At 36.2% G+C, this 27,849-nt stretch overlaps 3 protein-coding genes across 14 annotated transcripts in view; 1 reads left to right on the forward strand and 2 right to left on the reverse strand.

Moving 5' to 3' along the window:
• Positions 1–615: 615 nt before the first annotated feature.
• On the reverse strand, positions 616–11,403 carry LOC105345696 (aristaless-related homeobox protein). Of its 2 annotated transcripts, XM_034481400.2 has the most exons (5): positions 11,357–11,403; positions 6,003–6,125; positions 5,350–5,549; positions 1,428–1,671; positions 616–1,242 (listed from the first exon to the last, which is right to left on the reverse strand). In XM_034481400.2, exons 1-5 carry the CDS (start codon positions 11,358–11,360, stop codon positions 1,064–1,066), a joined length of 750 nt encoding a protein of 249 aa, XP_034337291.2. In that variant the 5' UTR covers positions 11,361–11,403; the 3' UTR covers positions 616–1,063. The 2 variants fall into 2 exon arrangements, with proteins under 2 accessions (XP_034337291.2, XP_011452256.3); XM_011453954.4 differs by lacking the exon at positions 11,357–11,403 and having other exon boundaries at positions 6,003–6,490.
• LOC105345697 (uncharacterized) lies at positions 11,346–17,804 on the forward strand. Its single transcript, XM_011453956.4, has 4 exons — positions 11,346–11,470; positions 11,673–11,801; positions 11,934–11,977; positions 16,034–17,804. The coding sequence occupies exons 2-4, from the start codon at positions 11,687–11,689 to the stop codon at positions 17,561–17,563; spliced, it is 1,689 nt and encodes a 562-aa protein (XP_011452258.3). The 5' UTR covers positions 11,346–11,470; positions 11,673–11,686; the 3' UTR covers positions 17,564–17,804.
• The window catches only part of LOC105345698 (uncharacterized), a 31,164-nt gene continuing 21,114 nt past the window's right edge, over positions 17,800–27,849 (reverse strand). For 10 of the 11 annotated variants that reach the window (XM_066078075.1, XM_066078076.1, XM_066078074.1 and 7 more), the window contains 23 exons: positions 27,593–27,779; positions 27,394–27,498; positions 27,085–27,301; positions 26,561–26,736; positions 25,964–26,133; positions 25,510–25,618; positions 25,243–25,269; positions 24,470–24,614; positions 24,045–24,251; positions 23,640–23,783; positions 23,194–23,396; positions 22,943–23,033; positions 22,721–22,838; positions 22,412–22,556; positions 22,102–22,192; positions 21,318–21,488; positions 20,932–21,145; positions 20,576–20,720; positions 20,114–20,276; positions 19,742–19,956; positions 19,512–19,647; positions 18,614–18,724; positions 17,800–18,518 (listed from right to left, as the gene is read on the reverse strand). In XM_066078075.1, coding sequence (XP_065934147.1) covers positions 18,348–18,518; positions 18,614–18,724; positions 19,512–19,647; positions 19,742–19,956; positions 20,114–20,276; positions 20,576–20,720; positions 20,932–21,145; positions 21,318–21,488; positions 22,102–22,192; positions 22,412–22,556; positions 22,721–22,838; positions 22,943–23,033; positions 23,194–23,396; positions 23,640–23,783; positions 24,045–24,251; positions 24,470–24,614; positions 25,243–25,269; positions 25,510–25,618; positions 25,964–26,133; positions 26,561–26,736; positions 27,085–27,301; positions 27,394–27,498; positions 27,593–27,779 — 3,461 coding nt within the window. In that variant the 3' untranslated portion in view covers positions 17,800–18,347. The remainder of the gene's footprint in view (positions 18,519–18,613; positions 18,725–19,511; positions 19,648–19,741; positions 19,957–20,113; positions 20,277–20,575; positions 20,721–20,931; positions 21,146–21,317; positions 21,489–22,101; positions 22,193–22,411; positions 22,557–22,720; positions 22,839–22,942; positions 23,034–23,193; positions 23,397–23,639; positions 23,784–24,044; positions 24,252–24,469; positions 24,615–25,242; positions 25,270–25,509; positions 25,619–25,963; positions 26,134–26,560; positions 26,737–27,084; positions 27,302–27,393; positions 27,499–27,592; positions 27,780–27,849) is intronic. The other variant, XM_066078082.1, reaches the window with a different exon arrangement.

The raw sequence follows: 27,849 nt of genomic DNA on the forward strand, positions 1-27,849 counted from the left end.
TTAATTTCATTATTTTCACTTCATTTCTTTATTTGCTCTCTAAAGGGTTGGGGGTCCCTCCATCATCATTCAATTTTCTATATGTATTTTTTGCGGAAAAAAGTAGAGGAGGGGGGGGGGGGTAGGGTAGGAAAGAACTTGAAGTGGAAGTGGAAGTATACCTATGAACTAAGCTATCTCTGCTAGGCAAGTGTACGATTCGTTTATTTTCATCTCCCTGATAATATTTTTTTCTAATTATGTATTTCAATGAGTAATTTCCCGTTTAGGGTCATGTCATAAACACTAACTAGTTGTAGATTCTGCATTAAAAAATTTATTTGAATATAGAATTTTTTTCCAGAGAGTTCGAACGGATTATTTTCCCAAAACTATGAAAGGTGTTGGATTTCAAGGCCTATTTTCGGTATCTTTACTATATACTTGAAGTAAAGAAGTTTAAATTTATGGCTGGGAGGGTGGGGGTGTCCCGTAGACTCACCTACGACCCTCATCTAGTTCCACGTCTAGTTCATAAGTTAATTCTCTACTCTGTGAAGTCTTTCACATTCGTTACATAAAACCAGTTCACCCCAATCACAAAATATAGTACAAGTAAAAGTTTAAAAATCTTAATATTTTAATATTTGTTCTTCGTACATTTTTACATAATATAAAACACAAATGTATCGCTTCAAACGAAACATGTACCAGTATATATAAGACCCTTGACGATAGGTGACGGTTTGGAAAAATATGAACATTTGTACAGGAAAACTTTTCTTGAAATATGAAGACAAATCACAAAGTATTCACATGCACGCTTTAAAATGGACAATGCAAGCAGATGTATGTACAGTCATATAAACTTGCACATCCCAGTACATGTACAACTGTACTAAAATGAATATCTTCAACATGCGCAAAAACCAATGGTCCCACAGATATGTTCAGGTAAACACACAGGTGTGGTAAATGTAAGCACGTGTGTGATACAGGTGGACAGATGAAGCAATGAATGACGAACACAGCGGTCATTGTGTAGTTCTGCCAACGTTCCAATCCATATGGAGGGCGGCGCACGCTAAGGCGGGGGCGGCCGCGTGGGGCTCGGTGACCTTGACCTGACTCGACCTTTGACCTCCCTCTCGTACCTGTCCCGACTCTCGGACGTGAATCTCTGTAGGTAGTCTCTTGCGTACGAGTCGTAGTACTTCATTGACTCGCTTGCGTGTTTACCAAGCTGTCCAATGGCTGCCTCGCCTGGGAAAGATAGAGAAGGCCGTGAAATAGTATAGGAAGAGCATGACATGAAGTACTGAATTCTAGAATGAAGAAGCTATCGTAAATGATAAAAAATCATTCTAAATTTGACATTGTAAGGATGTTAAATGCAGATGAATATAATTAAAAGTAATTAGCTTTTACAATTAATTTGTGTTATTTACTTTTGTACGATGGTCTCATGTCCGGTAAAAGAGGAGGCATCGGGAACATCGGAGGAATGCTGATTGGAAATCGGGGTAACCATGGAAACAGGGATGGACGGACGGACGAGAAGGCGGAAGGACTGTAGGACAGGGGGTGAGGCATGATGGGAAATGGCTCGATGCGGTGGCGGAACACGTCAAACATCCGGACGATGTTCTTCTCTTGCTTCCGCCATTTTGCTCTTCTGTTCTGGAACCAAACCTGAAAGTGAAAGAGAGACAAACTATTTAAGTTTTTTCTTATCTGAACATAAGAAGTAGTCACAGATCGCGATTATTCATGTTGCAACTAATCTTTGAAAAAAAGCAACAGTTGAACTTTTGAGAAACACTTTTTAAAGAATAGATGTCATGATGAAATAAAAGCATATAAGTATATCAATTATAAAATTGGAGCCTTTATCATCTAAACAAATCTTTAAAGAATTTTTGTATGATTAACTGTTTTGCACAATAATTATGTGTAAGATTGAATTATATTTTTTTAGGTTTTTTTTTTAAATAAGCAACTAATTATTTTGCGCCAAAATTCAGTTATATATGTAGCTTTTACGATCTTCTTGGGGGTATTTTTACTAAGTAAGTTTAGTTAGTTGAATTTTCACAATAAGTGTTGAATTTGGCTAATATCATATGTTCTTGAGTTTTTTCTGTTTCAGTTTTTTGAGGTTTTTTTTTTCTAAATCATGTATATAGTCCCCCCCCCCCCCTCTCTCTTTAAGTTTTTATCCGATACATTATTTAGATAATTCATTGTTCCCCATTCTATGGTGCCCTAGACGCCACGCTAAACTTTTGACTGGAATTAAGGTATAAACAAACTTGTTTGGACTTATTACACAAAACTGTTTGATGATCTTGGTGATGGACGTAAGGGATTACCAGCAATAAGAGGATAGTGCGCACTGTGTATTGTGCAACATCTATCTAGTGGCGGTATATCCAGGGATTAGGAAACGTGCCGTGGTGTTTAGGGGATTAAGTCAACAGACTTTTTTATTCTGTACAACCGATTAAAAGCGTCAACTCTCGCCGATTAATCTTCTTAATCAGCTGCAGTTCATATGTCAAATGTTGGCCAATCTTTTATTGGAATGATATTTCGCCAATTACTGCGGGATTAGTTGATAAACTTTTACTAAGTTTATGTTTTAATTTTGAGATTGGAGTTTATAATCTTAATCGGATTCTTAAACCGCATATCCGTGTGACTAATCGTCAGAGTTTGTGCAGAAATGAATAGAAATACTTGTATTCTAAAGTCCAATATTTCCTTAAGATAGATTAAGCTAGAAAATGGATTAGGATTTGCCAGAGATCAGCGATGATCTCAGAGCTAGCTAAAGAAAACTTCTAATACACTCCAATTAGTGTGATTAAACTTTTCATTACTGTAGTAATTTGATGAATTAAAATCAGGATCATTTTATATATAACTAATCCCCAAAATCAAATGTTTGAGGGCAGATCTATAATTCAATCCCTCCGTCCTTGGTGGTTCCTTTCCACCGGGACGTAATCTTAAATGAATCTCGTTACGCTAATCGACTCTACCCTAAAACACTGGCACCTCATCAAGATTGTAATGAGATGTTTTAACGGGCTTTATCTTGTTAAAACGTACGGAGGATTTTATTAAATCCAATTCAACTAGAAAAGGTTCAAAATTAGCTGATACACAAAAGTTTTATGCATTAATAAGGCACGTGCAATATACCTAAATGGGATCAATTTATGAACCTCCTAATCCGGACACTGAGATTTGTAGAGTTTTGAAAAGTTAAGTAAGATTTGCATACAGAAAATCGTCTGTAAAACATCTTAATACACTTAACGGTTTTCATATAAATTTTTTTTTTTTGGGGGGGGGGGGGGGACTTCAATAGGAAGGTAAAATTCAATGATTATAAAGAGGTCCGTTACACATTGTAAAAACAATTCGCTGGACTTGTAAACATAACAAATAAACTGAAATTTGGAAAATTAAGATCGCAAAACAAGATTGGGAAAAAACCAACATGTATGTGCTTTTATTGTTTTTAACACTTTCCCGCCTAAAAAGTTCTAGCATTAAAAAGTGTGTTCGAATCCTTTTTGTGACCGTATTTACAAATTACTTGAAAGCGTGCGTAGCATTAGTTTTAATACTGACATAAATATTATGTTTTTACTATATATTGATAAAAATAACAATTTTCTACATCAAAGTAAGTGTTAGTACTAGGGTCTATTTTAGCCATTTTAATCCGAGTGCGATGACAAATTGGCGCTGGTTATCTTCATAAGATAAACTCTAAGTCCCCCCAAACATTACACAAGTGATCTCCCTGTATCAGTATAATCCCCATTCCAACGCATAACTGGAATATTTATTTCTTAAAATGTTTACTTTGAAAAAGTTGTTGACGTGTTTTGTATATTGTATTCTAATGAAATCAGATTGATAATGGCCCTTTTAAACTCTAAATACACGTGGAGTGGGGGTTTAAGGAGATTTGGTGTTAAATCACTGAATTTCTCCAGTTTTCAAATAAAGTAAGACACTAATCCGGCGTTAATTAGCTCATCACTTCTCCCCGGCAGCTAGAATTACGACGGACCCTATTCGGAATCCCTCGCGCCCAGCAGGCCATTCCCAAAGTCTCTAATATCGCGCTACAGTGTTGGCGGGTTTACTTGAGTCGTTAATGATTTGAATTATTTCCTTGGAATAAAAGCGTTTAGCGCATGATAAACAGACAATGCACCGTAACCAATCCCCTTATGAATTTGTCCGAGGGACAGTTGTCAGCCTTCGTGCCCCCGCTGTTTCTGAAGAATTGCTGGACGTCGCCCAAAGCAAACTTATGATGGACTAAAAATGGTCAAAATTCAACATCGTCTTTTGTCATTCAAAGGATTTCATATCTGGCGTGGCGGAAATGTACTGAACAATTTAAATACATACACGTGGGGGAATGGTTTCCATGCATACGTTTAATAACGTATTCAATTTGCCATACAAGTCACGTTACTTATTTTTACTCTACATAATTATCTTAGTTATAAAGAATGGAATTATGAAATTCAAATAAATTTCCTTTTCGTGATAAAGACAATTTTTTGAACTGAATTTTATTTTATTTTGCCCTAAACAATGAATTATATTTATTTTGAACAAGGTTTAAACCATTTATAATTTCAATCAATTTAAAATTATATCCTTTACAAGCTTTCGCACAAATTTTAATGTTTGTAAACCCTTTTCCGTTGATTTCTAGCGTGTGTTTTTAAAATAAATCATTTATACAATTACAACTATATTAAATAATTTGGGTCTAGTTATTCATCTAAAAATATCTTTCATTCAATCTTTATTTCCCCCTTGCGGAGATTTCATGTCACATTGTATACAATACACATTACAGAATCGAAAGAATTGCACGAAGGTACCAAAGAAAGCAATATCTGTCCCAATTCGAGTTTTATCTTATAAGCATGTAAAGTAATTGTTAGGCTATTTTGTTTTTGTATAAATTAATGTGGACATTAAAAATCAAGTTTTTAAAAAACATACTTCAAGATCAATGCGTTTAATCAAATGTAGAAAAATGTTGTTTTTTTTAAAATTACAATTACATTTACTTTCTCGCAACAATTGTTATTATTTTTTCGTAAACTATTTAAAAATATATTTTAATCAAATGAAAAGAGACTGAATGGAAGCACATTATTTTCAATAATTCCTATGAAATAAATTCCAAGAATTAAAAAAGAAACACAAAAAAACAACAGTAAAAAATCACAAAAAGGACGGTCAAAGTATTACGTCCCTATCTAAAACTTGAACTAAAGGTAAGATTCCCGGTCTTGGACAACAGGTAAGTTTTGCGGTACGTACCTGTACTCTGGCCTCCGTGAGGTCCACTTTCTCCGCGATCTGTTCCCGGAGCGTACAGTCCGGATAGTGGGTGTGCTGGAACACCGCCTCCAGCTCCCGGAGCTGGTCCGAGGTAAACGTGGTGCGGTTCCGGCGCTGTTTCTTTGCCGCCGAAACCTCGTCGCTTTCGTCATCTTCTTCATCCTCACCAGTTGGAGATTCTGTCAATCGTCAAATCAAATTTATTAAAATCCTTAAATTTTGTAAAATTATTTCTTTCATCATGTGATTGCGATTTCTCAAGATAGTTTTTCAAAAATTAAATTCCCAATAATTATTAAACATTGAAATTGAGAAAATATATTTTTTTAAATTCATTAAAAGAGTAAGTTAACAAAATTGGAGTATTTTCCAGACTGTTTTTGTGCTTGTAGTTAATGACTTAATAATTAACTTTCAAAAATCAATCATGATAAAATTCTACGGCCGATAAAATTTAAGGTATCACAAATTACTACCGGCACATGTACTAACTAAAAATATCATTAACAATATTGGAAATATAACTGCTATACAAAGGAAATTAAATTAATTGAAGGAATTTTTTTCCAAAAAGCAAATTTTGCAGGTTACTTTTTTCCTGAAATAGAAAGATTTGATATAGTGTTTAGTACCTGGAGTTTCCGCGGACCCTACGATGGAGTCTGTTCCGTCAACCACGTCTATCTCCTCTTCCTCCTCTTCCTCTGGGAAATCTCCCCGAAGTCTCGGAGACTCCGACAGTGGCTTCTTTACCTCTGAAGTCATTGTCATTAACATATAATAAAATACACTGTTTTCCAACGTACAGATGTCACATTATATTTTTTACAACAACAAAAAATTAAAAAAACACGGGAAAAACTCTGCAATAAGCGACTGTAATGTTGGTTCCTTTCTTTCAGTAATGTAGCAAGTCTTGGTCCTTCTTTTGGTGTGTCTAATTAAGAATTAATGATGTCGGTTTCATGTCTGATAGAATTATCCTCAGTACGTGGATTGTGATTGTTGATCCATGCATTTAAATTTAACGAGTTTGGCCAGGAATACGGCTATTTCCATTCGACTGTGGAGTATCGGCTTAGTCCGGGACACGCCCCCCTCTCCGTACAATCCGATCAACTCGCCTCTCTCTGCTTATTCCCTTTGTACATTGGACAAACCAATAGATTTAATATAGTTTATAAATTGCAAAATACTAAACTTAAAGGTTTTGAGATAAAACTTTAAAAATTTGGTCAACCAAATAATTGTCATCTGTAGGTTAGTGTTCCCCTAATGTAACACAAAATTTAATAGAAGTCAGAATAAGGTATTCACAAGACCAATTGTGTAGTATAATGACAAAAAAAAACCCACTTAAGCATGCAGTTATATATAAGAGCAAATACACTTTTGGACGAAGTAAAAATCTAAATTTATAGGAACTATTGTCATTTTCTTATCATCATTACAAATCGGTGATAACCGAAATGCATGTTTTTATTCTCATATAGGCAAGAGAACCTAAATTATATTTTCCATATACATGTGCGTAAAAAAATCCATTTTTCAAAAGTTAAGATCACATCACAAGGGCTAATTTAAACTGTAAGTGCATGTTTATATAAATCTTGAAACACACTATAGACTTTTTTGCCGAAATGTTGTCATAATAGTTGAAGTATACATAATCAGTTAAAAGAAAGAAAGTAGGATGAAATATCTACCTCCATGAAAATATTATATAAAGAAATAATTACTCCAGGGTCATTTTCAAAAATGTATCCTAACGGATTTCACTAACTTCCTAAAAGAATTTAAATTCCGATCGGGTTTTACAATTGAATACAAAATGGGATTTTAAAAACCCAGAAGGAAAGTCAACACCAAATGGGAAATCGTACAGGATTGTTTTCAGCTTCACCAGGAAAAAAAAAATTCCTTAAGAATTATCAGTTTTCCATGTACAGTGAGGTTGCCATTAACGAATCGTCTCCATTACCGAATCACTTTCAGATAAACAATTCTGTATTTTTCTATTAAAGGTTCAATTCTTAACTTAACATATCCTTTCATGTAGAATTATTCTTGTTTGAATAATTTATCATGAAATTATTAAATTTTATCTTGTTTTATGTCGTAATTTCTAAACAAACATGAACAAGCTTTTTGAAGACGCAGACAAAAAGCATGCGTGCAGCTGACTACTTTCACTTTTCGGTTGAGCTCTGATGTGAACAGTTCATTGTATGTAAGCATATTTGGTATAGATGTTTAATAAAATTATCTGTCTACAAGCACTGAAAGGGTCAAACAATTTCTTATTCAGAGAATAATTATATTGGCTATAATGTTGTGGGTAGTCAGGGCTCCAATAACGAATCACTGAGATGGGGGGGGGGGGGGGGGGGGGTCATCGGAGGGATCATGTCAAAATTAATTGATACCTCTACGATTATTTGCACATCTGCTTCAATAAAAAAAACCCAGAAACAACAATAAAAGATTTTAAAAACACATCTCGTTCCCATTTTCTAGAACATTTTTCCATTCGATTATGATTTCAACCATAGTTTGGTTTCCCCAATTCCCTGTATTAATTAATACGGATATTTATTGATTTAAAAACCCATGCCTTTCAAATTAAAGTTATTCGTATTCGATGTCATTTAGTAGTTTATTTCCTAAAAAAATTAATTTCCTTGAACATGGATCCAGTTTGCAGATTCACTCTACTTTTTTATTTTTGTTTTAAAAATTTTTCATAAGTACAAACGATCGCTGATTCCATACATGTACAGGTCATGGAAAATATTTATTTTCCTTGAACACCCATCCAGTTTGCACATTCAGTCATTCACTATACATTTCTAGATTTGTTTTAAAATATTTCATAGTACAAATGATCGCCGCGATTCAAAACGTCTGTCTTCCTGGTATTTGTTCTTCCATTTCTATCGGCGGGGGTCTTCTTTTTTTATTGCTGGATGTCAATACTGGGTCCTGTTTTTGTTTGTTTTGTTTTTTTGGTTGCTTAATTATACAATCACTAAACACATTTCTAGGCAATTTTGTGTATTTTAATTTGTTTACTTTAAAATCGCCCTTGGATATGCTTCTAGATCTTTTAAAACCTTTTTTTATAATTAGTTACCGTGTGTATATATTCAAATTTCAACCTTTCTAACGTAACTGCTAAAAAAAATCTTTAAAAAATTCGGAATGGCTTTTTTTTTTGAATAAATAAAAAAAAATGCAGAAATGTAAATTCATTTTTTTCTTCTTTTTTTTTTTTAAATTTTTTATTCGTGAGTTATTTTCCTCACGATATTCTTCAAGTTTCTATATGTTTATTTTATTTTTTTTAAGTGTCGTTGCGCCGCATTAAAAATTTATGATGTAGTATATGTTATAAAAACCCAACCTGATACTATCAATGTTGACACATAATTTCAATGCAAATAACTTAAACCCGTTGCGACACAAACTTCATCATTCTGTGAGTTCTATGAACTGAATAACGTCACTTGTCTATGCAATTTTTGGCAAACCCTCGTACATGTCGTATTTCGTTTTTTTTCTTGATCCATTTACATGCCATTGTATATTTCTTTGTAATTTCATGAAAAGATGTTCATATACACGTATCTCATAAAATTGACAATATTGATGACTTACAATGACTAAAAACTAATTGATTTTTAATAAACTGGTGGATCAAAGTTTACAAATCATGCAGTCATTTTTTTTACCTTTGAATTCATTGTTATTTTTTCATGAATTGTCGGTTTCAATAGAATGAACACTTAACGAGGCCGAGTACAGAACGAGTACGCACGCTTTCGCGCAGCGTTTCATTTGTATTGTGACGTCATCTTTTTGCTTTGTTGACGCCATGGCGTGATAGTTTCAACTGCAGATATTCAGCGAAATTTGTTGAAAATAGCTCATTTGATGTGTAAAATTGATATTATATTGTGGAATAAACATAAAGCCTCGAAGTATAAGCTATATTTGGGCTCGGGTCGAAACGTGAAGAGGGTTCAGCAAGCCTCACCCTCTGTCACGTTTTCTTAACCCGCCTAAATATCGCTTAATTCATTTATTTCAAGACATTAACAACGTATTTTATATTAATTACCCTTAATATGTGATGTTATATATTTATTTATTACTTAAATATGTCGTAATGTTTTAATAACACGATAAAGATCACAATTTCCGTCTTTGTCAAATAAAAAATAGCCATTATCTGACAAACTTGGAAATTGGGCGTACAAAAAATAACTTTGATAAGACCCCTGGAACAAACCAGGAGGTAAAAGGGTTTTTTTATTTGACAATTTGATGCCTTTTAGCAATAACTTTAATATGTAGAACAAAAAAAGAAATCCCTAGGGCAGAAGTTTAAAAAATGTGCAATGTTGGTACATTTCAAGCAAAATCCCATAGGGACCTATGTTAAAAATTAACAAACTTTGAGATGACCCCTTAAACAAACGGTGTGGTAAATGTCTTATTTTTTAATCTTAAAATAATAATTATACCACTAAAAATTCTTGTAAAAAATTTCATTCAAAAATCTAGGGCAGAAAAAATTAGACCCGGCCTCGTTAACTCAAAATGAAAAAAAATATTAGCATTTCCATTTTGCTTATTCATGCTTTAAACAGGCACGTAGCATCGTTTTTGAAAGTGGGGGGGGGGGGGGGGCCAGACTCATCCAAAAAATCTTGACAAGCAAAAAAAAAAAAAAAAAAAAGGGGGAAAATTTAAAGTTTTCAAAAATCTTCAAAATCCTAATCCGTGGGGGGGGGGGGGGGGGGGGGGGGGCTGCCGGCGTAGTATATAACTTCAATTTCACTCCTTATTTCCTCATTTTCATATCAATTTTTTCATACTCCCCAAAAAGTGGGGGGGGGGGGGGGCCAACTCCATGATAATTCTATTTTTTATATGTAAATTTTAAAAAATTGGTTGCTCCGAGAAAAAGTGGGGGGGCCAGGCCCCCCCTGCCCCCCCCCCCCCCCCCCTGATGCTACGTGCCTGTTAAAGCATATTAAAACTTAAAAAAAATATTTCGACACTGTCCCTAACAAAAACTAATCAGCTGTATATCACGTGATTCGGTAATGGAGAAAATGATCCGCTAAAGGAGAAAACATCGTTCATCATAATACAGCGATAATTTTTTTTTAATCATTGGTTGTTGGGAAAGAAATATATGATGTTATGAGTCAAGTATGGTACAATAAAACAATGTTGTATTATGAATTTAACTCGGGCTTGGTTACGTACTATCAACGCGAATTTACTTAGTGATTCGTTAAAGGTGACCTCACTGTATTTATTTTTAAAGGTCAGATGTGAGGTGAGACAATCTGGAAGTAAGCAATGCTATATACTTATTCGGTATAAACAATGAATGAAATTGGGGGGTTTTTTTGGTGTTTTTTTGGGGGTGGGGTGGGGGTGGTTAGCGGGAGCTATTTAGAATTGAGTGAAAAAATAAATCAATAGATCCTATTTATTTTACAGCCGATACCTGACCATGGGATTAATTTTTCACTTTTTATGCATCCTAATTTGCATTTCAGCTTTAAAAGGAAAAGTAATGTTGTCAAATATTCCAGTGATCATAAACAGACATGAAATCATTTCTTTATACAACACTGTCACTGGGACTTTCAGTATTTTATTCATGTCCTCGACACAGACCCCCCCCTCCCGATAATACATGTAATTTATAATTTAAATTCGATTTATAATTTGAATCATTTTACATTTTGGGGGTTTTTATCAAAAAAACTTTCTTCTTATAAAAAGAGTCATTTTTAACGTTTATTCGAAATGTGAGCGCATCAGGCCTGTCCATTTGCTATAGCCTAAGTAAAAACACTCGATTTTACCTTGACATGGACATCTATCTATTCCATGGTGGATCCTCTATTTCATTTAATATTCCATGAGACATTAAGTTAAATGTGGTGTCAGAAAAGATACATACCCATTTTTAAAAATTGAAAATATTGCCGCTCGAAACTTCTTTTACCTTCACCGGAAGTCCGCTCAAGTTTCCCACAATTCGTATTTCAAGCAGACGCTTCAAGAATTTTTTGAGGTAAATATTACTCGATTCAATTCTATTTTGTATTGTTTCAACATATCTTATCATACAAAAAAGATCAGTGCTGATTTGTGTGAAACTAATTCTACAAATAGCTCAGAAGGATTAATCATTTTTTTCTGTTGGAAATAAACACAATCACGTGGCGATGTAATTTTCATGCAATGTACGACTATAAATTTACACGGTTTAATAGGTGTACGGCTGGAGATGGAAACAAGGAGAAAACGAAACCCATCTCAGTCGGAGTCTGGCCCAAAGTCCAAGAGACCCAAGAGAAGGAACGAAATATCGCTGTCGGAAAACAAGGACAATCTCGGTGAAGGTAGGCTACAAACAAACAAAAATTAAATTTTTGTATGTATCTATAAAAAAAGATAGGCCTACATGTACATGTACCTATAATTTGTGTTTAGAAAAAATCAAATTACTTGCAATTTTTATACCTTTGTTTCAGAAATAAAACATGAGACGTCCAAGGCTACTGAAGCAGAAATCAAGGTAATTTCTGCAACAACAGGTATTTCCAAATTAAGTAAAACTTTATAAAAAAAAATAGTAGACTATCACAATTTTTTATTGCCAACAATATTATAATGTACTATCATATCAAACAAGAGGCCCAGGGGCCACATCGCTCACCTGAGCAACAATTGCCTTAATTCTGATCAAATAAGCATTACAGTATCAAAATATCTTGACAACTAAGTACAGTTGTTTGACCAGTTCCGAATAGGGTATAGATTTGGAGGTGCTGTAAATGTTCCTGGGTGTTATTTTTAGATCTAATTTTTTGGCCGATATACACCATATCCCTGCTGATATAAATGCAATATTACTGTATTTAATTTTTTTTTAATAAAATTTTATTCTAACAAATTACGTGGGAAGCCATTTTACCAGTTGCGAATAAGCCGATGGGTTCCGAATAACATAACTGTTCCTATACATATGGAATGTAGATAAAAAAGTTTCGGTCCTAAAACTATTGATTGAACCTGTTGAATAACAGGTTTAATGCAAACATCTCAGTTATTGGTATTTTCTTAACAATACAGTTTGTTTTGCACGGAAATGACAGACAAAATCACCGTAACAATAATTTAGCCTGGTTTCTAACACCTTGTCGGAATACAGTCGCAGCCCCTCCACTTATCATTATTGTGGTACAATATGATTTATTTAAGACGGAGAAAGACATTTAATGAATTTCAGAAGTATTTGTTTCAATCAATATCTTCATTAAATCCTAAAACAGAGGGAAACAAATTGGGTATTCGGAACTCGTAAAATGACGGCTAAATAAAATTCTGCTTCCATTTGCGTTTTTATTTTATTTTTTATCCTGTTTGCTTTTGGGTATGTTAGAATACATACTAAACCTTCATTTAAAAAAAGAAATCTTGTTACAAGTAAAAATTTAAGGCACCGACAGACGATTGTACGTGCATATTAGCGTTCCAATGACCTGGATTTATTACAAAGCGAAAGTAGGTCGACTAATCTAAGACCGATATCAAATACATGTATGACCGCAAAAATGAAACTACAGCAGAATTCAAACAAGCATTAATACGTGTTTATATTAAAGGTATTGATTTTTTCCCACATTTTTTATTTCATTAATTTTTTGCTATTTAACTTCTTAACTATTCGAAACTGGTCAAAATTCGGAACTGGTCAAACGACTGTACAGTAGATCTTGCTAAAAAAAATTGAAAATCTGCCAATTTTTATCCACCTCTTTTTTTTGGTAAATACCAAGCCCTTTTTGTTGTTGTACCTGTAGGAAGATTTTTCTCTATTCCTATATACCCCCCCCCCCCCATTTCATGGCCCAACTTTTCTCTATGGATTCATGGTTTCATCAAACTTAAATCTGCATAACCTGTGCTTTCACACTAAGTACTGAGTTTTGGACTGAAAACTTTCCCAGAATATTTTTAAAGATTTTCTCTATATATTCCTATGTAAAAATTCAAACCGCCATCACGGCCCCGCCCTATCACTAGGGACTGTGATTTTGCAAACTTGAATTTACACTACCAGAGGATGCATCTATACAAATTTAAGCTTTTCTGGCCAAATATTTTTTTTAAAGATTTTCTCTATATATTCCTATGTAAAAATTCATCCCCCATTGTGGCCTCACCATACCCCTGGACTATTATTGAAACAAATTTAATTCTATACGATCTGGGGATGCTTCCACTCAAATTTGGGCTTTCCTGGCCTAGTTTTGAGAAGAAGATTTTTAAAGATTTTCCTATATATAAAAATTTAACCCCCAGGGACTATGATTTGAACAAACTTGAATCTACATTATCTGAGGATGGTTACATGCCAATTTGAGCTTTTCTGGCCTAATAGTTTTTAAAATTTTTTTTAATGATTTTGAGCTTTTCTGGCCTAATAGTTTTTAAAAGAATTTTTTTAAAAGATTTTCTCTTTATATTCCTATGTAAAACTTGATCCCCCCATTGTGGCCTCACCCTAACCCCAGGAACTATGATTTGAACAAAATTTAATCTACACTACCTGAGGATGCTTCCATTTTAATTTGAGCTTTTCTGACCTAATAGATTTTGAGAAGAAGATTTTTAAAGATTTTCTCTATATATTCATATGTAAAACTTGATCCCCCATTGTGGCCCCACCCTACCCCCGGGGACCATGATTTGAACAAACTTGAATTTACACTATCTGAGGATGTCCCATTTTAATATAGAGCTTTTCTGGCCTGATAGTTTTTGAGAAGAAGATTTTTAAAGATTTTCTATATATATATTCCTATGTAAAACTTGATCCCCCTCTTGTGGCCCCTCCCTACCCCCGGGGTCCATGATTTGAACAAACTTGAATCTACACTACCTGAGGATGCCTCCACACAAGTTTAAGCTTTTCAGGCCGAATAGTTTTTGAGAAGAAGATTTTGAAAAATACCAACAAGTTTTCAATAATTCTCAATTATCTCCCCTTTAAAGAGGGCGTGGCCCTTCATTTGAACAAACTTGAATCCCCTTCACCTAGTGGTGCTTTGTGCCAAATTTGGTTGAAATCTGCCCAGTGGTTCTTGAGAAGAAGATGAAAATGTGAAAAATTTACAACGACGACAGACAACAAATTGTGATCAGAAAAGCTCACTTGAGTCTTTGGCTCAGGTGAGCTAAAAACTATAGTATACATTATGTATCCAGTGCAAATTGGTCTATGTTTATCAACGATTTCAATTAATTTGCTCACCTCAGCTAAACCTTGTGATTTTTTTCTGTCAATTAGCCTGTAATATAGTTTTTGTTGAGCCTCTGTGAATCCATCCTAATTGTTTTTTTAAATACATTTTTGACTACTTCTCTGGAACCACTGAGCATATTTCCAACCAAACATGATACAAATACATACCTATAGTCAGATGAAAGCATTCAAACTTAGTTCAAATAAAAGGTTAGATCCCTTCCAAAGAAAGTAATTAGCCTAAGGATAGATATTGAAGGGGGATGGAGGGGTTGGCAGAGAGAGGTAAAAATATATCTTTCAAGAACAAATCACCAGTTATATCATACATATATAGGAGCTTTTTTGTGATAGTTTTCAAATTTTTTTTTCAAATCATAATCCCAGGAGATCCCCAGTTACTTTCAGGGTTCAAGCTCTATTATAGAAATCCATAAAAATAAATCATTGTTCAATAGAAGATAAGAGCAGGCTTATGAACAAAATTTTTTTTAGATTTTGAAAAATGATACAGAAGCAAGCTTGTTTGTTTAACTTTCAATTCTTACTGAATCTCTGAGGATCATAAAGTGGCCACACACAGGGGAGAGGGTTGTTCCAATTTTACCTAGAAGTAGCTTTAACTCAATACAAAAAAATACTTGAGAAAATGTAGATTGAAATTGATATACATATAGCAAGCTAAGTCTGTAGAAGTTTTCAAGTTGAATCATACAATAAACCCTTTGATTCAGACAAAGGCGAGAATTTGGGGTTAACATGGTAATTTTCACGAAAGTCTTCAGATGAGAATGGTTAAATTAATGCTATTAACTATAGAACCATTTTAACAAAACCTTGGACTTTCAGTAGGACGTAGCTATCTAATTCTTGCGTCAAAACAAGTTAAAAATGACATGGTTTCAAGCAAAATATGCACCGATTGCGCAGTCTTAGCTCAAAAGCCAGACAAATGTTGTTGATTTCAGAGAGCCACGGTTGATAATGAAATAGACAGGCCTAGGTCACATTGCTGTTTGACACAGCTACCCAAAGTCCAAGCTCTTATTAAAGTGGTTCTAATGAAGCAAGTTAAAACAAAGATGAGTCAAAGTTATGTTAGATTTTGACATTATTGCACAGGTGAGCCATAACACCTAGGACCTCTTGTTTGTATGCTTCTACATAGTTCTTAGAAATATGTTTTATGTGATGATTTGATTAAAAGAATGTTTTTATTAAAGGATAACAGATTTCCATAGCATTTATTAAATCAAATGTCTTGTGTAATAAGCTTCACCTAAACATAAAAATTTAAAGCATGTCATTAATTTGATCTTCTAGGACAAATTAGATCATACCAAGACCTCGGCAGACAAACCTCAAGAACCCTCTAAAGATTCAGATGACCTAACTTCTTCAAAAACATCTACAAACAAACGCTCCCTAAACTTGAAGACTGTTTACTCAGAGAGACTGGGTAACAGAGAGGAGGAATCTGTTTACTCTGAGAGACTGGGTAACAGAGATGAGGAATCTGTTTACTCTGAGAGACTGGGTAACAGAGATGAGGAATCTTTGGTTGCTGCTCAGTCAATGACAAGCTTGGCTAATGGAAGCAATGCAGAAGTCTCATCAGCAACAGAGAGAAGTCCAGGCTGTCTTAGCCAGGAGACTGAGGCTTGTGTGCAGGAAAAGGAAAGGGACAGTCCAAAGATACTGTACAGGGAGGACCCCACTGGCCAAGATCTGAGTGGAGAATCGGTCCCCAGTCAACAGGAGATCCCAGAGCCACCACATGCACCTACAGAAATCGGAAGGAAGTGGAGCTCTGAGGGTCTGCCAATAGAGGTGGTTCAGTCTGAGCCCCACTGGAAAAGTCACCCACCGAGCTGCAACAGCTATCCCAGCAATGCCTTACCTCCAGCCTCCAGCCTTCTAAAAGTTCCACGGATGTATGACAGCAATATGAATGTACAACACAATGGTGGCAGTTATCCTAATGCAGGGGCCGGAGCCATGCCTACATTCCCCAATACACTTGGGCAGCCCATACAGACAATACCAACCCCCACCAGGATGGGAGTCCACTACGAGACACCTCCTATGCCCATGACAGATCCTCATCTTTCATATCAAGGTCAAATGATGAACCATCCTGAATACTACATAATGCCTGACAATGGTGCAGCCATATTGCCCTCTGGACCAGGAAACCCTGTTCATATATTTAACAACTTTCCACCAGGGGATCCTCATTCCTACCCTGCAGCAAATGTTGAAATCCCGGAATCTGTGGGTCAGTACCAGGAGCCAACTAACCCCAGAAGAACCCGGTCCTCCAAAGTCAAGTCCCCGCATGACTATTTCAACGTTGTTAAAAACTATGTGTACGGTCCAAGGGAGGAGTATATTGTGGCTGCCCAGGACATGTATGGTAAGCCAGAGGACAAGGACAACTTCTACATGGCCATTTCTCCCGAGATCAATCCAGCAGAAGTCAGATCTATAGACCACAAAGGTCTCGTCTCCAAGTACATCGACTATCTCCTGATTGAGAACGAGCACATCACAGAGATGTCAAAGTCTGTCTCCATCCCCATAGAGAACTGTGTGATGGACGACCCGTACTTGATGGACATTGTGCGGGTCAAGATTCCCTTTCCTACCCCCAAGTACCTGCAGTGGCTGAGTGCCTACTACCCGTCCATACAGGTCGACTGGCCGGCCATCAGGAAAGAACTGGCCACCTTTAATGGAGTGGGTGGAAGGAAACCCAAGAGGACCTACTTCATGGACCGACGTCCCTGTCACATCCTCCTTGGGGAATCCTTCTACTTCTTCCAGAGAGAGAAAGACAAGCAAGTTAAATAAATCTTCCAGTATGGATTTTTATTGCATGGAACATTTTGATTTATTGATTTTCTCCAAGAGATTTTTATTATTAAGTTCTGTTTTTCATGAGTTCATACCAGCTTTCTCTGTTAATGAATTTAGAATTGCATGACTATCAATTTTATCTATATAATACAGTGTAACTACCGGTAATCAATGTTTTGTGACCTTTGTGATTGCATAAGGTTTGTGAACAAAATAAAAGACAAAATCTATGAAAGTTGGCAAAATTTATTTTGCGATATGGAAGAATTCAGTAAAAACACAAAATAGATAAATATACAACAAACAAGTACACAAAGTGTGCAACAAAATACTGATGACTGTGGATTCCTTGAGAGAGTCTATCACAGATTGGTATGGCTACAGACAACAACAAATTGTGTAATTCTAAAATGATTCAGATGTGTAATTCTAATATAATACAGACAGCACCTTTATCACCCAGGAATAGAAACAGGAACATGCTTAAAATGTTTGGCACACAGAGACGCAATGATATCACAGTTAATTGTGGCTGAACCCTGTACTAGAATTAAAAGGTGGCACAGGAAGTACACACGGTGAGTTTATATATATACTGACTAGAATGTTGACACATGAGGCAGTCTTCTTCATACTTAAATACAAGCACACAGTAATAGCCCAATCAAACATACACATACAGTCCAAAATAGGTTCAATAAAATATTCATCTTGCACTATATTGGAGCAGGAGAACACAACTCTTGCTCCAATGTCCATGAGGTTCACACTGAGATGTTCAGGCCAGTACCGAGGACTTCCTGGACACCTTACCCTGGTACCTGCTGACAGGTGTGGGTAGCTGGGACGGTTTGAACATGGGTGGTTCTGAGGGGGGCAGGAAAAACTGGACAGATTTCCTCACTTTGTCTATTCTGTCAAAACAAACTTCTTTCCATGCCAAAAACACCTGCAACAAAAAAAATAAGGTTTTGTTGAAAGAATCCCTCTGTGTAAGATCCTGCAAAATGGTCCATGTTTGGACTTGATTGAGTTGTACTGTACCTGTGAGAGAATCTGCCTCTCGTTGTAGGCTGCCACTTTTCTAGCGGCTTTTCTCTTTGCGAATGCTATCCTCCATATGTTCCACGACTGTTCCGTTAGTCTCTCCTCCTCCTACAGATCAACAAAATCACACTTATTGAAACTGTATGTAAAGTTTTATTTATTTTAAAAAAGGAATTAAGTAATGTGATTTATGAGTACACATTTGTAGAAAAATATATATGTATAAGAATGTTTGGGTAAATTGGGAATGCTGGCATTGATAGGTGGAAATAAAAATCCCCAAAAGAGATAGTGCCTTATTAAAAGTCTTTTGGTTAAACAGACAAATTATATATACAATACATGTAAAAAAAAAAAATTCAAACAAATATACATGTAGGGTCCAAATAAAAATATGAGTGCATGGGATTCTTCTTCTTTTAAGCCAACAGAAAAACAATATTTCATGCCTAAAATAATTCACTGCAATCAGAAACTTCTGCAGTAAATCATTATACCACTACTGCAATATTTAACTTAAAAACCTTGACAGTGTGTAAAACCCTAATGGTGACAATTAGTTTTACATTTTAGGAAAAGGACAAATACATAATTAATTTTCATAACAGAAAAGTTCCTCAAAACCAGTGCAAACTAATTTTGTAGCTATAGACAGATTATTGTGAGATTCTGCAGAATTGGATTACCAACCTTTGGTGCCTGTGAATGCACATTGTACAAAATGTTAGAAAAAAGTTACATTTACAGGTACAGACTTTTCATCTGACTATTTTAATAGTCATGTAAAATGATACGTAATAAAGCAGAACTTGGGCATAAATTTACTACAGCTGTCATTCAAAACAAAAAGTAACCATTAACAAGTAAATGATATAAGGGAGTACGATGCACTGACCACACAGATGGCAGTATACATCAGGTCCACTCGGTGCTTCCAGATCCCGCCATACTTCACTTGTAGCCGCAGTTTGTGTCTCTCCAGCTGTAGTTTGACCTTGACCTCATTATGAAGTGCTCTGAAGGCCAATTTACTGTAAAAAAAAAAAGTAGAGCAATTAATACAATGATATTCTTCCACACTTTAGCATTGTCACCTGACAAAGAGATTCTTGATTTGTTTCTTACCAGAGATGTTTGTTATGGTGAGCGATGGCTTTCTCATTCTTCTGTCTCTCAATTTCCCGTTCTTCTTTCTTTCTCTCTACAAACCCCCTCCACTGTCTGGCCGTCCTCCTGGCCAGGAGGTGGTGGTAGCAGCGCCCGGCGACAATACGGTTCAGCTGTTCCCTCCAGACTGACAGTGCCCGCTGCACGCACCTCATATTTTTCTCCATAAGCACCTGCAAACCAACACAAGATTAAATCAAAGACCAAACTCAAGTAAAGCTTTGAATTGAAGATCTAGATGCATTTCAGATGTGCAGTTTTCACTATGATTTTAACATGTAGAAAATATTGTTTTCATTATTAACACAGTTGTCCTTAAAGTTGTCTGACCTTGTTAGCGGTTTCGCTCAGATTCTGACAGTAATCCGCCTGCACCTTCATGGTGTACCAGGCCCTCCGCAATACATTTGTCTCTACATGTTTCTTTAAAAGCGATCCCAGAGTAGCAAGTTGGCGACGTCGCCGTGCATATATATGCCACTCTCGTAGCACCCTGTAAACAGAATATTGATGAAAAATTCAAAACCTGAACACATTGCTAAGCTAAATAAAAACAACTGAATAAGATCTCATGGGCATAATGTTACCTGTATTTTTCATTTATTTAATTTTAAGTTGAGACTACCTGCTCTGTATTTTGAGGTTACCAGAATCATAATTTCAGGTTACTTAATCTGTAATTTGAGGTAATCTGCTCTGCAATATGAGGTTACCTACCAGATTTGTAACCAGATCAGTTTTTAAAAGTTAGCTTATATGTAACAGGTTACTAAATCTATAACTTGAGATTACCTGATCTGTAACTTGAGGTGGCAGTGCTTCTTGATATCGTTCTGGACCTGGGTCAGGCTAAACCAATAACTGAAGTAGGACTTGAGGTTACGCTGCTCCAGGGCTCGCTGATACACGGCACAGCTCTGACGTCTCTGCTTCGACTCTGTTCAGACAGGATGACATAATCAGACGGGATAAAAGTTAAACCCCATCTATCAATGTTATCAGCTACGTGATCACAGGATAGTCACACAATTGTCAGTAAAAGGGTTTCTAAATTACCGGTAATTTTTTTTTTTTTTTTTAAATTTACTGAAATATCACATGTAACAAAATTAACTATGGCCAATCAAAAAAGAAATCACTCTATTTACCTGAAGCAAAGGTGTGCCATTCACTGAAGAAGGTGCCTAGTAGTTTGACATTGAAGTGTCGGGAGGCATTATTGGACAGGAGTTTTATCTTCCAGTTGTCCAGGTACGTCCCTAGCATGGCCCGGTTCTTGCGGACAATGTACTTGTTCAGCTGGTTCTCTCTCTCTACATTCCTCTCGTAGCCGTACTTCCACTTGGCAAAACATGAGGCAACCTGTTGTGACAACTTACATACGTTAATCAAGTTAATCAACTGTGTGACATACATGTGTAAAGGCCATCTCAATAAAGGTATATTAATATAATCCATTAGGAACTAGACTTTTTATCCTACTTTTTTATTATAAACTCTTTTGCATTTCTTTCTGCTCTTTTAATTTCCTTACCTGTCTGTTTCTGAACACCTGCTGCAGTTGTCTGCCCCTGGCTTTCTGGGCCTGCTTCTTCCAATGCCTTCCATACTCCACTACACGCCTCCTTATGTATGCTTCATGCTCCTCGTGCTGCTGCACACATTCCAAGTATCGACACTGCCAGACTTTGAACAGTCTTATCACCTGAAATACAAACAACAGGTACAAACATCTCTACACATGTCAAAACACCACAGGCTTGTACAAAAGCACCAGAAAAAGGTTATTAAAATCTGTGTTCAAAACGTTTTGCATTGGCAACGTTTTGTTCCTTGGTGGCTCAATGTTGCCCTCAGCCTCAGTATATATAAATTATACTGTATTATTTTTCTTTATTATACTTTCATGTTAAATACTGAACTCTGATTGGTTTAGACGCAGTTGGTAATCCGTTCTATTACCCTCAGCATTAGCACCACACTTGGCAACGGGTAACACAACGGATTGTTACATGCGCGTAAATTATGCGCGTACGGTTTGCCGTAGAATTCACTTCATTTCTGTATAAAAGCAGTAAAATTTTCTTTAAAAATAAGACATTAAGTATAATAAAATAAATAGTGCCTGTTTGGGAGGGTAACTGTTGAAATTGACACCCCTCCAAAACCAATGTCAACCTCCGCTTCAACAGTTACCCTCCCAAACAGGCACTATTTATATAATGTCAGATAAGGCAGTGAACAAGCTGTTCGGTATAGGCTTGATGTATCATTACATTGTTTTTTAGTGTATAATACTGATACACCACTGAATTTACCTGTCGGGTGTAGGACTTGACTTGGAAAGACAGAGCTTTCTTCTTCATCTCTCTCTTCCAGACGGTCACTTCCTGCCATTCTCTTACAATTCTGAAATCACAAAACAATACAATGTGTTTTACAGCAGAACTTAAGACTTACGACCATATTCATAACTGCTAACTAACTCTGAGTCAATAACAGTCAAACATACCATAGTGCAAATAACTGAAATTGTTTGATATTAATGGATTTGTATAAATTTTGCATATCAAGATTCATCCTGCGAGACTTAAAAGGTTTGAGTTACTTTGTAAAACTCGGACTTACCTGATCATCAGTCTCCGCTGACACCGCCTGGCGATCAGCTGACATTTCTCGGTCTGCTCCCTCCAGGTCACGAATGTCCGGGCCACAAGGTTCCTCCGTGAGGTCTCCGTCACAATCAGACTGGTCAGTTTCCTCTTCTTGTTCTCTGTTTAAACACATATTTATAGCCATTACAACAATTCTAACATTGATACACTAGTATGCATATCAAGCTATATTAATAAGAAGCATAAAGTGTTGAGCTACTGTAACAGTGTAAAGCTACAATGGAGAGCTAGAGCATTGTGCCAAAATACAAAGCTACAGTACCTTTTGCCCAGTAATGCCAGCTCTGTATCAACTGTCGCATGTTTTGGGCCTGAGTAACCTTGACCTTTTGTTCAATGACCGTCATTTGTAGCTGGCGGATTCTCCAGGTTTGGAAAGCCTGCAAATCAAACAGTTGTTTGCGATATTATAATTACAGTAAACCACTAGGAGCTTCAACTGTACATCATTTTTATCATGAAAATATATCGCATCCATCTTTACCCAAGACTGTATTCTTTGGTTGCTGAACTCCTGGCTGTCCCTCCTTAGCTGAGCTTTTCTTTGTGCCCACTCCTTCCATACCTCAAAGAACCTGTGTTTAAACAGAGTAATCATTTGTATGTATTTAACAGAGAAAACCTTCATTTGACAAATGAAAGATATATACATGTAAATAATAACAGAAATCTTGAATTATAAACTACTCTGTTCGTACAACAGAGCTCCCATACACATGTAGCAGTATGCCCTACCTTCGCTGTATGATTTTGTGATACGTTCTCCTCAGTCTGTCTATCTGTAGAAACTTGAGGCGCCACACAGCCAGACATTTACGAAGCGTCTTCATCTTGAGGCGATTATGGAGGGTATCTTCCACAGGAAGTAAGGCCTGCTCCTCTTCTGTTCTCGTGTTCCAAATGTGGACCACACTACGAGTGTGTTTGAGCTCCTGAGCCTAAATCAAGCGGACAAGTCTTACAAAATATGACAAGGAGATTTCACATTCTATAAAGTATTTTGAAAAAACTACAAATTGATCTGGAACTTATACTGACACAATTTACCGTGGTAACTTGCTCTTATACTTATTTAATGAAAGTTTGAAAGACATTCACAATTTAGGCTTTATAAAAGACAAACAGACAAAGTGTAGTGACACACACCAACAAAAGGACAGAAAGCCCAGCAATGAAGTTACCTTCTCAAACCAGACAGGGAAAATCCTTCTGAACACGGTAAGTGAGCGATACCCATGAGCAAGAGCAGATAACTGCTTCTTGTGCTTCATGATTCTCTTGTTTTCTTGCAGTGCTTCAAACACATGTCTTTTCAGGCATTCCTCCTGTAAAACCCAAACACACACATGTAAATCAACACTTACAAATAAAATCTATCAATAGATACATCTACACATAAATCAATTCAATTAATCCACTAGTACTCTCCTTCTGGACCCTCCATCACCAACTTTCCTCAAGTCAATATTCAGCCTTAAGTCTGAGAAGTGGCTTCAAATATCTGCTTATCTTTTAATGATTTGAGCTGAGAACTGAGTTGAGTATTTTTTATGAAATGTTGATGACAGTGGTCACTGAGCGCCTACCCTAAACTGTCTGCACTGAGTCTCCCTATGGTACAGTTCTCTCCACGCGCGGAATGCCGACTTGACCTGCAGCCTCTGTACGACCTCCACAGCCTGTTTACACAGGGAATTCAGCTCCCTCTGGTGGAGGGTGTAGTCTCGCCAACTCTCGAACATAATGCTGACTGGCCAGAACTGAATTCTATTCACAGCTGTGGTCACTAAAGTCTGAAGATAGACATAAGCATTATTCCAATTATCTTATGACACATTTAATGTAACGCAAACAAAATCAAAGTTCAGAACAAAGATTGACTGATACATTTAATGCAATGCGAAGAACGAAAAAAAATGAGAACAGTATTAAGTTAGTTGATTAAAAACGCGGTTCTAAATCATTGCGATTATGCTGTTACAGTTTAATGATTAGAAGTTGATGCACAGACCTTCATCCTCTCTGTCTTAACAGCCTGCTCCATCTCAAATCTGGCGTCAATGAAGCTCGTATTCGCTAAAGTGGGTTTGAGGTCCATCTCAGGGATAGATCGGTCAAGGTCAAGGCTGACTCGACTCAGAGCAGGAGAGAAAAGTCTAACAAAAGAAACAAGACACCCTTACTTTACCTACTGATCAGCATTTTAATCATTCAACTGATTGATTGCTAAATACATGTAGAAATCTTTATTAAAATCATTTGGCATTTTAGAGCCAGCCATGCAAATTACTTAGCTTATATAGCATAATATATCTCAAAACACAACAGCATACAGTGGCCATGCTATGCTAATGTCATTTTGATTCATAATAAAAGAAAAGAAGATGACTTGTCTCAACAAAATTAATAACTGTAAATCAAATGATTTCAAGTGGATCGTTAACAAGTAAAAATTGGTGATTTGTTATAGCTTTAGTGTTTAGATTCTTCATCACTTTTTAGGTGTGTGGAAGACAGGAGGTAAAATGACAAGGTGATTTCATTTGATTATGCTGAACTACATGTAAAAGAAGAAAATCATTTTCGTTTCAGTCAAGAGAAGCTGTTATCAGATTTGTTCAAGGGTGCCGTGTTAAAATGAAACACAGCTTGTGAAAATTTGTAAGAGAGTGATGGGATGGATGTGGAGCGATGCAAAATGATCGATAATCCCAGAATGCAATGCTGCACAGGAAGCCACAATCACTCCGTAAAAAGACTCATGTCTGGCTTCTAAAAACCTACCTCTTTTTTCTGGGTGGATCCAAAATACTTAAAATAAAAGGAAGCTTCATTGAAATGTCATTACATTTTTGATGTTGTTTGACCTTGCAAAATCTCTGCATCATAAAACTATTTATTCTTTGATATCCACTGCATCCTATTCCTCTATCATCCCTAACATCTTTATCGTGAAGTATTCCCATTATACATGTATAAGCATTTGTAACTGGGAGTATTCCCATTTATCGTTCTTGGAGATACACGTACATGAGATCTGAGATTTGATACCTTTTCATGGGCGTCCCCAGGGTGGATGAAGCCACAGGGCTGTGGATACCGCTCGTGTTCTCGCTGGCCAGGATCATGTCTGTCAGAAGCTGCAGCCTGTCCGCACTCTCTGTGGAAATATCAAAATCTTCTCAAATTCTGTCATTATTATGTAATCATGTATAAAAATATCACTCTTCTCTAACTTTGTCATAATTGTGAAATTTGGATCTATGGTAGCTTCTTTTTCATGACTTAAAATCATTAAACTCATTCGGACCAGTTTTCATGGATTTCCTGATTTTTACAGGTCCGTGGGCACTACATTTCTGGATTCACTTTAAATTTATGAATCATGAATAAAGACTAAGTTTCATAAGTAATTGAATGTTGCAATTAGTGGATGAAGAATACCTATGAAATCTGAGAAAGTTGATTCTTCAGTTAAAGTACATAGAAATTGAGTCCAGCTTACCTGAGTCTCCTGACGTACTGAGCGCCTCTCCGGAGAAATCCTCGGGGGACTGTAGTCCGATCCTGACAGCAAACTCGTGGACCGCTCTCTGCATACAGCGGTCAGCGACCCCCCGCCACTCCGTGACGACCCGGACCATCAGCTTACGCTGTAACATCTTCTGGTGCTCTCTGTAGAAATCACAGATATACAGTTTCAAAAACATACATCTTGAAAAGACTTTAACACAAAAAGTTAGTAGCATCTGTTTTTAGATTTGAATGCATTTTCTTTGTATATTCTTTGCTTTTTGTGATACCTTAAAAGCATACGGATAGGCTAAGAATGTAAAACCAATGCATTGTCCATTGTTTTCTGGTGATGAAACATACAAAATATAATTTTAAGACTAAATTGGAATAAACTGAGTTTACATACCAAAGGTTTTAACTTTAATAACTTAATAATGTAAAAAGTATAGAATGACAAAACTACATCTTAATTTCATACCAAATTAAATTCTAAAATCTTGTAAAAATAAAAAAGATTAATTAGAGATGGCAAAATAATACATTTATCCTGTAATACATGTCCGTGTCCTCTATGTAACACATTTACCTGGCGACTAGTGTGGCCCTCAGGTGATGGCGCCAGAAGCAGAAGGATGAGTCAATACGCTGGGACTTTCTGTTTTCCTCAGCTCTTTCTATAATGTCCTTTTCGTATCGCCTCTGCTGTGTGGCATTACTCCACCATAAGTTGAAATACGACTTTAATAGGAAGTTATTGTATTCCTGCAATGAGACAAAAACACATTTTGTAAAATGCAGCATTTCAGCAAAAAAAAAATTCCAGTTTCTCAGGTCAAAATTTTCCAAGTGCAATTGTGACAGAATGGTATTTATCTTTTTTGGGCAAGATTTACATTTTTTTTTTAACAAAAATTAAAAAAAAATCTGTTATTCCACTTTTAAATATGCCAATCAAATAAATCAATTGGTCAGCATTTTTGCCGATGCAGCGGTGCCTGCGACCTAAACAATATTTATTCGAGAAGCCATATTGTATTTCACACAACTCAATCAGGTGAAAAACAGAGATCTAATATAATAAAAAAATCGGAAGAGTATCATATTACGTACCTGTTCCTCCTTTGTGGCTAGCCTCTCTTTCATCTGTCTGATGGCCTTGTAGTGCCAATCGCTGAACGTCTGCTTCATCAGCTGCTGGTTGTGGAACTGTTCGGCCATCTTCTTCCTCTGAATGACTTCCCTCCATCCTCTCAGACACTTCCTCACAAAGCTCGTCTTTGCTTTTTTCCTAACATCCTTCTCAACAGCTTGCAACACCAATTGTCGCCTAAACAAAATATAAATAATCAGTTTTGTAATCAATAATCTGATTGGGTTTAGTGATAATTGCTATTTTCACATAAAACCTCACGCTTGTACCTCCAAGTCTTCCAGGACTTCTGGAGTTTGGTTTTGAGGAAGGCTGCATTGTTCTCTCTACATTTCTTTTTCTGTTGCACCAAAGAATGCCAAGCTTTAAATGACCTAAAATTAAAAAAAAAATTATCATAAAGAGTGTTCATAAAAACATACAGAGACATATTTCACTCTCATTGCCTGCTGAGTTTTGTGGACTCACTCGGTGAGCAGCAGTGCCTGCCTTTGCTGGACCAATGGTCTGACTCGTAACCGTAGTAACGTCTCGGCCTTCCAATGACTGAAGTACCTCTCCAGCTGAGAGCGCTCGAGAATCCCGCGAGTCTGCTCAACCTCCTGGTTCTCACTCTCAATGCGATCCTTCACGCTCAACCACTTCTGGAACATTCCTAAAACATGGAAATTAATTTTTATTTTAATGACACACAATGCAAGAACAACATGATAAAAATATTATTT

The sequence above is a fragment of the Magallana gigas genome, chromosome 3 (assembly GCF_963853765.1).
Source record: "Magallana gigas chromosome 3, xbMagGiga1.1, whole genome shotgun sequence".
Taxonomy (NCBI): Eukaryota; Metazoa; Mollusca; class Bivalvia; order Ostreida; family Ostreidae; genus Magallana; species Magallana gigas.